The 13,389-nt window shown below is 45.5% G+C and overlaps 1 protein-coding gene across 5 annotated transcripts in view; it reads right to left on the bottom strand.

Moving 5' to 3' along the window:
* Positions 1-565: 565 nt before the first annotated feature.
* auts2a (activator of transcription and developmental regulator AUTS2 a) overlaps positions 566-13,389 on the bottom strand; it is a gene marked incomplete at its 5' end in the record, with an annotated part of 386,388 nt that continues 373,564 nt past the window's right edge. For 4 of the 5 annotated variants that reach the window (XM_080434942.1, XM_080434941.1, XM_080434944.1 and 1 more), the window contains 10 exons: positions 566-3,041; positions 3,965-4,214; positions 5,434-5,517; positions 6,657-6,746; positions 7,505-7,646; positions 9,302-9,373; positions 9,738-9,767; positions 10,245-10,313; positions 10,844-10,939; positions 12,657-12,701. In XM_080434942.1, coding sequence (XP_080291068.1) covers positions 1,565-3,041; positions 3,965-4,214; positions 5,434-5,517; positions 6,657-6,746; positions 7,505-7,646; positions 9,302-9,373; positions 9,738-9,767; positions 10,245-10,313; positions 10,844-10,939; positions 12,657-12,701 — 2,355 coding nt within the window. In that variant the 3' untranslated portion in view covers positions 566-1,564. The remainder of the gene's footprint in view (positions 3,042-3,964; positions 4,215-5,433; positions 5,518-6,656; positions 6,747-7,504; positions 7,647-9,301; positions 9,374-9,737; positions 9,768-10,244; positions 10,314-10,843; positions 10,940-12,656; positions 12,702-13,389) is intronic. The other variant, XM_080434943.1, reaches the window with a different exon arrangement.

Consider the following 13,389-nt stretch of genomic DNA (forward strand, 5'->3'; position numbering starts at 1 on the left):
AGGAGTAGTAATTGACCACCTTCTGTCATGGAAAGACCAGATTGAATCAGTGGGTAAGAAGACAAAGCAAAGAGTCTATTTCCTTCGCCGCCTGAGATCTTTTGGTGCTAGTAGACAGATTCTTCTTTTGTTTTTCACTTCTGTTATTATGAGTGTTCTGCAGTACTGTAGTACCACCTGGTATGGATGTCTGTCTGTAGCCTTAAAGTCACAACTGCTGCAGCAACTGAACATTTGTTCAAAGATTGTTGGACAACCACTTCAGAGGCTCTATACATCTACGTATAATGACAGTATGATAAGGTTGGCAAGGAATATCACTTCAAACACTAGCCATGCTTTGTATGGAGAATATAGGTTGCTGCCTTCAGGAAGGAGATACAGTGTTCCTACATACAATAAGGTCAAACTGAAGAGGTCCTTTGTCCATCAGACGACACTGAGGCTTAATCAGGAGTTGTAGGCTTGGGGTAGGCTGAGAGGTGGACATTGCTCTTGTCTTTGTATGTCTTTATGTATGTATTCTGTTCTGTTTTGTTTTCTTGTGTCATGTCAAATGTGTGTACTGTTTATTGTTTATTGTTGCATACATGGCTGCTGGGTCGCAAGACAAATTTCAGTGTGAACTGACAATAAAGTATTATCGTATCGTATCGTATCGTATCGTACTCTCTCCAGAACAAGACTGCTGGTATCTGACTGAGCAAATGATGGAAAAAGTGTTTCCTTCTGACACTGAAATGCAATACGTTAACAATTTCAAGGATTGTCACCACAAAATATGTTTTGCCAACAAAGCTTCTCTGGTACTTTTTTGTTACTTTTTCCCCCACAGACTGGATCAAGGTTTTGTTCTGTGAACAATATGTGGATCAATTAAAGCTTATATCAGTCAAATTTTACCATGTAGTTGTGAAGAGAATACAGCTTTGTTAATTATCAGTACAGTCAGCTGTGGTGGTGAGAAGGCCGGCTTTTATTAAGGGAGCCCAGACATTTGTTGCATAGTTGAATTGGGGGGGGGGGGGGGGGGGGTCTCTGGTACAATGTTAATTGGCTGCATAAAAAGAAAAAAAGAAAATTTGCAAAAAACACATTCTGAATCTCCTCCTAATTTACTCCTATTTACATTTGTTAAAAGTAAAGCTTTCAAAACACCCTTTTGCATATTTGTACCTTGATTTTTATTCATACGGAGTGGAACACATCGACTGTACATTATCTACACTTTGCTGTCAGTGCTGAAGTACCTGTACATTCCAATTTCATTTCTACAGATCTACAGATCTTCAACTTATTCCAGACTTCTTCGCTATACAAGAGAAAAAATACACACACACACAAAGAAAAAAAATGCTTGACATTTTTAATTTTTTTTATTCCACAATTATTGTCCATTTGTGGTTTTATACAAAAACAATTCATTGCATGGGCAGTTTCTGCCCACATAAGTTATTCACAGCTCTGTTACAGTCTGGTTTTGCCCAAGGCTAAGTGCTTGGTGTAAGTTCAGTGTTAGTGAGGCACAGGGCTGCTCTTGTCTGTGGTGAAGGTCCAGCTCGGCTCACCGTGCCTCAATGTCTTTGTGAGCGTGTGAGGCGGGTCTGTCTCTGATGTCAGTGGCCAGGGGAGTAGTCCGTCTGGGCGACCCTGGCCTGGCACCCAGTGTGGGTATGAGAGGGGGTGGGGCGCTCAGAGAGGCGGTGGGTGTGGTTTTGTTCAGAATGCCATTCTGGTGGGCGGCGGCGGCTGCAACGGCGGCTGCGGCCGAAGGGCTGAGCCTGGGGTAGTGCATGCTTGGTAGTCCAGGGCCCATGAGGCCAGAGGCGGGGTGGGGCAGATGTCCATCCAGAGCTGGGTGGTGCATGGCTGCGTGGAGGCGTCCGTGCTCAAAGTCCTCTCTGAGCATGTGCAGTCGCTCTCGTTCCTCCAGGTGGGCGCGCTCCTGTTCTCTCCTCTGCTCCAGTGCCAGGGGCAGCGAATGGTCGCGGTTAAAGTCATGGGGCTCGCGCTCCCTGTAGGAGCGCTCGGCCTCGTAGAGGCGTGGTGCGGCTTGCCGTTGCAAGAGGTCATTCCTCAAAAGCAGGTCCCTGGCCAGAGGGTCCCGTCTGTGGATGTCCAGGCCCCTGAAAGGGTCCCTCATGGGGTCCCAGTGAAACCCAGGGTAGGGGAACCTCTCGGCCCCGGGGATGGGGCTGATACCCATGAAGGGTGCCACCATTCGAGTTCTCTCCAGGCCGCTGATGCTGTTCATGGGGTGAACGCCGGCCATGCCCATGGGCATAGCCATAGAGGAGGGAGGGTGGTGGTGGGGCGTGGCAGGGTGGTGGTTGGGCGTGGCAGGGTGGTGGTTGGGCGTGGCAGGGCGGTGGTTGGGTGTGGCAGGGTGGTGGTTGGGTGTGGCAGGGTGGTGGTTGGGTGTGGCAGGGTGGTGGTTGGGTGTGGCAGGGCGGTGGTTGGGTGTGGCAGGGCGGTGGTTGGGTGTGGCAGGGCGGTGGTTGGGTGTGGCAGGGTGGTGGTTGGGTGTGACAGGGTGGTGGTTGGGTGTGGGAGGCGGCTGGGCTGGGTGCTCACCACCTCGCTCTGCAGGTCCATCCTGCTCCTCCTTCCTCTCCTCCTTCACCTTCACCTCATTTGTCTTCTTCTGATGATCGTAGGTCAGCTCTCCCTTCTTCTCCAGAACCTCCCTGCTCAGACCTCCGTTGGGACGCTCCAGGCTGGACTGACGGACGTAGGGTGATGTTGTTCCCCTGTTAGATACTTTGTCCTCCGACGATCGGCCGTCATGGATGACGGGCGTGTCCTTGTCACCGTGGTGATTCTCCTTCAGTTTGTGGTCGTCCGTGCCATTGTCCTTCCAGGAGTCGGAGTGCTCCCTGTCTCTGTCTTTGGCCTTGTTGTCCTTCTCCCTCTGGGGCTCTCCGGCAGCGGGAGGCAGCTGGTTCCTGTGATGCTCCGGGGGCCGGCTTTGGCTGAGCAGGCTGATGGGGTTGACGGGAACCGGGGATGGATGGCTTGAATGACGCTTTTCTATGGAGTCCCTGGAAATACACACAGACACACACTGTTCAAACATCTGCTTTGTTGGGACACATTTGTAGAACAGCAGACAGGGTGACAGCCCTGAGGAGGAACAGGCTCAGTCCTAAGCCAGAGAGGGTCACATATCTTGCAGTATATCCAACCATTTACCCAAGGATTTAATTCCAAAATGCTTTGGAGAGTGTGCTACCTGAACATTATCAATTAATCTCTCTCGCTCTCTCTCTCTCATAACATTTAAATGTTATTTTTATAGCAACCATCCCGTACAATTCATTTATTATCCTCTAAGGAATTGTACTGGGCTGGCCTACTGAATTGTCAGTCACAGTCAGAAGTACCTCCACAACCCCCCCACGAAAGATGTTTTAAAGACGTTTTAGGCAGCTTTATTTCGACAGGAAACTGTGGGCAGAGATGGTCTCCAGCCAGAATCCAATCGGAGACACTGTGATTATGTGTTCAGCTTCAGGCCTGCCCTGGAATTGTACTTTTTAAAAGCAATACCTTTCCAAGTTTGTGTGTCCACAAGGTGTCTTTTCAAAGCAGAAAAGCGCTGAGAGGCGCTGAGAACAAGAGGCCGAAAAACAAAACAGAATGCGCTGCATGTGGGTGTTGACAGTAATACATTGTAAACAAACCAAATCAGTAAATAACTCGTCTTTGTTTGTTTGCTCATGTAAAACATGAATTCAATTAATGTAAAATTGTCCCTTGCTGGTATTTTAAGGAGTTGCTTCTCTCAGTGCTGACAGCATTGGTGTTAACCATTTTAAAACTCCTGCCTCCTCTACAGTGATTATTACTGAGATATTTATATTTGTAAATATAACGCTCTAAAAAATAACCTTTGTTATGCAATGGATTTGAACAGCTGCCCAGAGGAGTTCAAAGTTGAGCCCTGCTACAATACAATACCCACCTCTCTTTGTCATCTTTACTGACTGATGAGTCGCGCTTGTCCGAGTCTCGGTCTCTCTCGTGTGAGCTGACTGAGGCGCTCCTTTCACTGTCTCCCGGCTTGAGCCACGGTGGAGGCGTGGGGAAGGAGGGTGGTGTGCGATGGAGCCGGTTCCATGGCTCCTGATGACTGTTGTTGCTGCCGCCGAAGTGCTGCTGTGGGTTGATGCCGTCTTTAAGGCCGAAAACGGAGTTGGGCGCTGTTAGGGATTCAACACGCGGAAACAACGGCGGGACACAAGTTAAAATTCATTTATCACCACAATGGATAAACATTACCTTCAAGTATGTTTATTTACATTTACACAATTCACTGATGCATGAAGGTGCATTCACACCTAAAGATATTGTTTTCTTTCTAGTCGATTGAATCGCTTAACTTTGGTCACGCTGGTAATCAAATACCAATTTGTGGGCTTGTTTTGTTTGCAGGCATACAACAGATGTAAATGTACACAGGGACTTTAATGTTTAATTAATTATTACGGTGTTAATTTAACTCTGGGATCATGATGATAATGTACCCGGGTCCATTTGGTTTTATTAGGTACCCTCTCGGGTATTACAAAAACACCCAAAATGACAGAAACGATAGAACGATTGAGCTATGTTCTATTTCATGACAAAATATATTGATCTCATCATCGTTTACAATCAAACTGTCAAAAACACAGACTGAGTCCGTGTGTGTTTTTCCTCCATCTCAACCGGCAGCTTGAGCCTACTGCCCGGTTCGATTGAGCAACTAGCCCCTGTGTTGACTCAAATACAGGGGCTAGTTTTGTTTGCAGGCATATACAACAGATATAAAATGTACACAGAGATTCCATTTTGTACCTCAGGGTTACAAAAACACCCAATACAGCTCTTTTAAGAGTCACGGTTGGAGGCTTGGAGCTCGATGGGTGAAGTGGGGAGGAAGTGACCGTCACTTCAGTTGGATTTGTAAGGATAAGGATAATTCCTTTTAACAGGTCGTTCATGAAAGTCCTTGCGGTCTTGTTTCCAATGAGAACCTGTGAGCAATTGGGGTTAAGAGTCTTGCTCAGGGACAAATTTCATATCATCGGCACATATGCTAGGATAGCCTGGAATCGAACCTGGGGCAACCAGGGCCAGCTCTATCTGAAGCGAAGATACAGAGGCGACGGATCGCGTCATTCGCGTCGTCCCGTTCGCAATGTAACATATCACCCGATCGCGCCACGTCGTGCCTTTGCATTGACTTTGAATGTAAACGCACCGCTCAAAAAAATATATAATCTTCATGTCTGAACGCACCTTGACAGTGCACAACAGTTCTCAGACAATTAATGCAACAAACACTTGTCCCTAAAATAACCATGCATGATGGAGAAACCCAAGGTTATAAAGATGCTATGTATTGGTGACCAGATGTTATTGTTTGGTGAACATGAAACAGAAACTCACTTAGTGCTGGGTTTCCTAGGCCGCCAAAGGCTGATGTACTGAGGGCGCCTAGTCCTCCAAATGACACAGGCCTACCGAAGGGCTCTGGAAGGGGGAGAGAAGACATGTTGGCATTAGAGCCCTGCAAGCCCGTCCAGCCCCGGCCCATTTTTTTAAATTTATCACGTCGGGCACGGGCTGGGCTCGAGCTCATTACGTTAATAACTAGCCAACCATCACGCAGCAGTATTCGCCGGTGAATTGAGGAGAGACGACTCTCTGTTACTTATTTACATTAGTTAAGCCCAATTTATGCTCCGTCACATGTCACGCAACCAAGTATGAATCAGGCTTAGCCTACGTTAGTTACGTTAGTCTCTGAACGGCCTGAAGTTGGGAGTGAGATATGTTTGTTGGATGATGCGATGCACAGCGCTCTCTGACACAAAATAAACAATGAAGCTCATTAACACATTGAGTGCCAATCGTGTAGATCTACGCGAACCTATTTAAAGCCGCCAGGTGCCAATCGCGTAGATCTACGCGAACCGCCGGTTCGCGTTGATTTCACCAAAAGTGCACTTTCGGAATTTTTTGATCAATTTCCGGTTCCGGTTTGACCACCGGAAACGGAATTATTTGGGATCCGGTTTTGCCGATCCCGTCGGCCCTCGTTCTAATGACGAAACTGAAACTCCATTTTCTCCTTGTAGTTTTTTCTCCTCGCATATCACTGTTTAACGTAAACCGTTCTAACTACAACAATGGAGCTCCGTTTGACACGTGGTTTTCACTGGTAGAATCAGTGAGATGTTTACAAACAGTGCACAGCTCAATCTTAAGGATTTTAACAAGGTCTATGGCGACGTGAAAAAAACTAAAAAACAACAATAACACGTTGGCACTGGTGAGTACATTATGAGATTAACGTCTGGCATGGAATGTGTTAAAGTATCCTATTCCTAGTTAAAGGATATTTACTTTTTTGGGGGATATAACATTTGAAAGATCATTCTTCACCTTCACCATTCTTCTGAGTACGCATCATAGAGTTTCACGCTATGCGCATCAAAGAAACGCACGTCAGAGGGAGATTAAATTACGGTTCGGGCCCGGGCGAATAAATTGCAGACCCTTGTCGGGCTGGGACCGGTCCGGGCTCGAACACCACGGGACAGGTCTGGGCTCGGGCTGGACCTTTGGGTACTATTATAAATCAGTGACGTACCGAGTGTGGCTCTTACCTAAGTGAGATGCCGGGGTAAGGAAATTCCCAGGATGATGGGCTGGATGATGATGATGACCAAAAGGACCTGCTGAAGGGTGGGTAGGCCCTGGTGAAGGACAGACAGAAGGTATAAGGATTTGCACATTAGACCTACAGTACATTACAGTAGGGTAGTAGTTATACATAGTTCTTGGTGTTTCCATGATTTGGAACACTAGATGTTTAAGCTGGATTTTTTCATACTTAGCTACACGCAGGTGTCGCGCACCTAAAATAGCATACAAGCCCACAATGTGTCGCAGCGTGATGTGTTGTGAGCTGGTAGATCTGCTATTTTCGGTACGCGATACCACACACAACGAAGTACATCAAGCCCTTTGGTGTTTACAATTATTAAGATACTTCAGACAGTGTTAGGCAAGTGGTAAAACATAGGTGTAGTTACATTAATGCTGCAACTTATTGTAATATATTGCAACTTATTGTGTGTTCAATGTTCTGTGTACGAGTCCAACATGATGATGATGATGATGATGTCATTGCTGTAAATGAGCTGAACGCTATTCCCCCAGCATCAGTGTGAAATGATTGCATGCGTTGTTTTTCTCAAGCTTGTTTCCGTAACAACAGTGATCCCACCCCCACCAACAGCAGGCTGTTTCCCTGTTAAAAGAAATGAACATTGATCTACCATTTAGAGCCATAGATTTTGCACATGGACCTGTACCTCTCCATGTTAAAAATACACAGCTCTGAGAAAAGAGGAGGAATTGATCCACTGGTGTGTGTGAGGGGGATGGAAAGCTGGTGTTGATGTGACATATCAATCATTGCCTCAGCCCCGGTGCTCTGGCACATTCTCACCTGCTGCAGAGAAGAGTGTGGCGGGGCGCGCTAAGTCGTGAGGGTGATGGATGGCTCCAAACAGGCCTGGGCCTGGGGGTCGACTGAGGAACTCGGGCTTGAGGCCAAAGTCCAGTTTGTGAGGGTCGGCCTGCATCTGCTGCTGAAAGTGGCCAGACAGAGAGACAGAAACACATGTAAAACCATAGATGAGGGGGTTGGTGAAGGATGGAGTGTTCAGGTGAGACCTCTCCCCCTTTAACGTAGGCTTACAGTTCACTACCGGTATAAAACACGTAGCCTTGTTATAGTCCCGATTATGTAGCAGTGGCCTCCACAGCACATTTTGACACCACTGTTCCTCAATATGGTGGAATAGTAACTGTACTTTTATTTATGTTTATGTATAGTCCTGTTACCAGGGTTATATAACCAGCGCTATTTTGTCCACGTCTGCCATATCATGTAAATCAGACATAAACAAAGGAGATAATGGCACAAAAACTCTAGCGCACAATATGAAGAGGCAGACAAAAATACAATTTAAACAAGAACACGGTAACGCAAATACAGCGCTTTTAAATATCTTCTCCAAAAAGTCAGTTTTCCGGGGTGACAAAAATGCTTTTTCATGTTGGTGAAAGTCCCGGACGCATAGTAAAAAAAACGGTTTTAAAAATACCCGTATACGCGTGGACAGGGCCTTAACCACATGAACCCTAGCATCCCTATTCTGGGCAAGTCATAATAGATGAACATTCTGCGAAGAATTGGCAAATATTCGCTGAAAATAGCAGATCTTCCAGTCGGCTTGTAGATTTATTATCATGGTTATTTTTGACAACAAAATGTAGTGTAGGGGGAAAAAGGAGGGGACCAAGTATAGACCCGGTCAACGAATTATATAGGTTTAACCCATTAAGACCTGAGGCTCCGATTCTACAAAATATTTAGATTTTTTTAAAATAAAATAAATACCGTAATTTCCGGACTATAAAGCGCACCTGAATATAAGCCGCACCAGCCAAATTTAGGGATTTTTTTTTTTTGTGCATATACAAGCCGCACTGGACTACAAGCCGCAGGTGTAAAATCCATAGATTTAGAAGGCCCCCTAGTGGCCGTTAGCTGTAAAAATCCATAGATCAGCCGCACCGTTGTATAGGTCGCAGGGTTCAAAGCATGGGAAAAAAGTAGCGGCTTATAGTCCGGAAATTACGGTATATATATTCAAAGATTTGCACAAATTTCCCCCAAAAATAGCAGATCTACAAGCTTATGAGCTTGTAGATCTGCTATTTTTGAATAGCAGATACGTTCCAGGTCTTAATGGGTTAAGTAGTTAACCACTACCGGCGTCAACGGATACACGATTTATGTTCTCAACAACTGCACCCAATAATTCACAGTAAGTTATGCGTGGCTATGTTTGTACTTTGCAGTAATAACTACGATAATCACTTGTAGCACAAGATGGCGGGCCTCCAGGAACAAGCTCTTTATGACTCAACCTGCTCTTTGACAGGTGCCAGCACTGTACAGTGGCAACCGCTTCTGGACGCTGTCCAGGAGCCAAGATGGATTACACTGTATATAAACACTTGATTAGAAGAAGGGCAGTGTGAGAGGTGTGTGTGTGTGTGTGTGTGTGTGTGTGTGTGTGTGTGTGTGTGTGTGTGTGTATATGTGTGTGTGTGTGTGTGTGTGTGTGTGTGTGTGTGTGTGTGTGTGTGTGTGTGTGTGTGTGTGTGTGTGTGTGTGTGTGTGTGTGTGTGTGTGTGTGTGTGTGTGTGTGATGGGAGCACAATGAGTTCTCACCTTCAGTTTTTGTTGGTGGTGATAGATCTGCCAGGCAATGTGGACATGCATGGCACACCACTTCCCTGGTTTCTGCAAACATACAGAAGACAAACACATACCATCACAACAATGTCCATTATGTTTTTATGTTATTTATTTTATGCATTTTATTAAATTCTTTATCGCAAATTTTATATAGAACTGCATTCGTAGTACAGTCATTAGTTGTTTTAAAATGCACTTTATAATTAAATGTACTTGACTTGCATTGCAAAGGAAGCTGCATAAAGTACAAATGAACAAATGATCAATTTATAAGTAAGTATGTAAAGGACGCTGGCCAACAGCTAGGGGGGAACTCTGTGATTCAGAGTCTGAAAATCAGCATTTTATACAATCATGATGATTAGTGTTTCTCTGGAAAATTCAAAAATACTGCGAATGAAGCACTCACCCTGAGAATAGGTCGAAATGGATCCGATAGCTACAGGAGAGCAAAAGAGAGAAAGAAAAGCATTTATTTTGCCGTTACTCAAGCGCTTCTAATTAGTGTCTATTCCACCAAATTTAACTAGTACACTTTCCCATTAACGTTGACCATTACAGGACTTGCTAACGCATGCAGATTTATGAAAGGTTATTATCTATACCCTGGCATATACAGTACATTGCAGATAGTCTTAGACAGCCACAACAGAGACACAGAACACCCACACTATTATTGTTTGAGTGTTGTGTGCGACTGTGCATGCCCCCCTTACGCTGGAGCCCTTCTGCATTGTGTGATCAACTGTGCATGTGTGACGCGTGGTGAGCTTGTAGATCTGCTATTTACTACATGCAACTAAGTATAACAGAGGATGTATGGGGTTCATCTGTAAGATTGTGTCAGTGACTGTGCAGGTGTCCTTATGGGGGTTCTTTTGTAAGAGTGTGTGTGGGACTGTGCATGTGTCCTTACCCTGGGGTCCTTCTGTAATAGTGTGTGTGCGACTGCTCCAGGTCTTGTTGATATGTCCAAGTTAGATGTCTAGAATGCAAGACACACAGGTTCAAATGAGTCACCTGGCTAACACTGGAACAATTACAGTGGTTCACAAAATATTCCCTTATGTTTTCATGAATGAAAAGCTTGGATCTCTGACCGGAAGGAGCAGCTTAATTAACCCATTAAGACCTGAAGCCGATTCTACAAATGTCTTCTAAATCCCCAAAGTATTCTGAAAAAAAGTATGTTTCTATATCAGTGGTTCTCAAACCTTTTCATGTCAAGGACCCCCAAAATGATGTGTATTTGGCCGCCGACCCACATCTCAAAATAGTTTGTTCCAGGGACCCCCCGTAGCAAAGATTTGAGTTAAAAATGTTTGCTTTAAAAGAATATAAATATATTAATTTGAACACATTTTCTCGATTTTTCAAAAATAGCAGATCTACAAGCTCATAGCGCAGCACTCGGTGCCGCACTATGAGCTTGTATATCTGCTTTGTTTGAATAGCCAAAGTGTAAAATAATGCTTTTTAGCTCAAATAAAAAAATGTTATGTTATGTTGTGTTACCTTGGGCTGAAAGGCGCCCTGCAGTGAACCAAAGGGCCCCGTGGGGGGGATGACAGGAGGAAGACCAGACATGGCTGGTGGATAAGCGTGGAAGAGCTGAGGAAAAGAACAGATGGGACTCAGTACAGTTGTTTGATAACACTGAATTTTACTGTGTATAAGGCACAACCATTCAATCTGTATGGACTTAAATGAGAAGAAACACAAATTTTACATTAACGTTGAATGCTGTAATACATTATTACAAAAGGCTTGCATAATATGGTTTGATTAAAACATTACAGTAATGTAGACATTGATGTATAGCTCTTGGCACCTCTAGGGGCCATTAACTGAACTAATATAATTGCTCTAATCGACCCTGTTGGTTCCAATTCAGAGTTGCCTGCTAACTTAAATCCCAGACACTTACTACTCAGATCAAGCAAGAAATACTGTACATGATCTATACTTTCTCATCTATACTTTACCTGTGGAGCCCCACCTGGGCTCCACAGGTACTGTACATCATTCCATACATAGGCTATGCATTATAGATATTTAATCAACCTGTCACCTGGAATGCCAGGGGACAGTTTAAAAAAAATAAGAAGTTTGGGGTAATGGGGAGTTTGTGCAACCCCTTGAACTAAAATACAGATATGTTTTTGTAACAAAGAGGTCAAAATAGCAGATCTGGGCAGAAGGAGCGAGTGCATTCTCCGGCAGCGGCAACAGCCGCGGAACTTCCGCGGTAACTGCCGGTGGAGGAGCGGCAGCTCCCGGCAGTGACTGCCAGCGGTGGAGCGGCGGAGCAGCGGAACTGCCGTGGAAACTGCCGGTGGAGGAGCGGCAGCAGCGGAACTGCCGGTGGAGGAGCGGCAGTCAACTTATTTTTTCCGCCGATAAAGTATAGTTTTGGACCATGACAGGCGCGCCGAATCAGCAGACCTTGAGGCCAAGGAGTCGCGCCCGAGCGCCTCCAGGCGCGAGTGCCCGCGACGACCGGCCGATGGTCTGCTATTCGACTAAGCGCCGTCCGAGTTATGTACCGATAGGCACAGAATCGTAAATAATATTGGTGGGGACTGCTTTACACAAACGCAGCACACTCCCAAAGCTCGCGCCGCCGGCAACTCCGCGGAGCTGCCTCGGCAGCAGCCGCTGCCGGAAAATGCACTCGCTGTCCCTCGATCTGGGGTCAACCAAATATATAACGTGGTTAATCACTGTCATTCTGCACAACAGCTGTATAGTCTGACAATAACTGAATGTCCTTGTTGAAGCAACACAAACAGCATGTGCACGCTCATACAACTCTGCAGGATCAGTGACAACTTCAGCAGACAAGAAAGGGGTGTTAGAGGGGGTGAAACATTTGAACTAAATTGCGTTTAGTGAATAATCAAGAATGAGCACGCCACTCCTGTTAGCAGGCAAATACAAATGAAGGGTAAAAGGATTAGGAGAAAAATACAGCATCCCTCTAGCAATAACACAATTCACTGCTGAAATTCAGCCACTCTCTCTCTCTGCACACCATATTAATCTTTATGCACAACATCTTCAGTGATATGCACCTGCAATACATCTTATGCTAAGAGATTCAGTAATCCAGCATTGTTTTCATGAATCAAAACATTTTCTAGGGCTATAGGGTGAAATACAACAGATAGGGTGTTTACCGTATCTATTACCAGAAGCGGATGAGCGATGGATGCATGGAATCTAACACATAAACAGGCAACAAACAGCTACAACACCAACACGGGCTGGCGTTATGGCAAAGCACAGACTGCTCTGCAAACACATAATACGTGGTAGGTTAACTCACACTGTGTCTGTAGAAGGGGTCAACTTTTGTTGGGAATTTTTCAAACTGTTGGAGAAATGAGACAGAGGGACTAAGTACAAGGGACATTTTAGAGGTGATACATTGCACTTGTTAAGCTACACATTATATTGATAGGCTCAAGCCTTTTTCTGGACACTTTCAACGTCATTATTAGGGAACGGAAAATGTATCTCCAGTGTATAATCCTGGTCTGAGAACATAGTTACGCATTACAGCTTAGATGCCCTCAGTTGAGAGACAAACATGATATTCAACCAATTCCCAAAAGCCAATCCCGTGCAAGGATTCCCTTTGATTCTGCCCTCCCATTCCGTGAGCATGTGGAGACGCTGTAAACCAGCCCGGCGGCCTCTGTGTCTCATTTGGGCTGGTTTTAGTGGTGCAGTGTGGGCTCCAGGAGAACATTTCCCCAGTCAAGTCTAAACACTGCAGCCATAAAGAGGCTTTTTATGGCCTCATTAGCTGTCAGAGGCCGCGCGGTGCTGCCTTTGAGGAATCATCAGAGCCCAGCAGAACATTCTCCAGCCAGGCAGTTAGAGTACAGTCATAAGTGTGTATGTGTGCGTGTGTGTTTGTGTGTGTGCGTGTGTGCGTGTGTGCGTGTGTGTGTGTCAGGTCCAGCCACCCATTGCCTGTGGTCTGCACTGACAAACAGCGGGACGCTAGCCCAGAGCATTTGCCTATAATGAGAAAGCCCCAAGCAGGACTAAAT

This window comes from Gymnoscopelus braueri (assembly GCF_963280865.1).
Source record: "Gymnoscopelus braueri genome assembly, chromosome: 8".
Taxonomy (NCBI): domain Eukaryota; kingdom Metazoa; phylum Chordata; class Actinopteri; order Myctophiformes; family Myctophidae; genus Gymnoscopelus; species Gymnoscopelus braueri.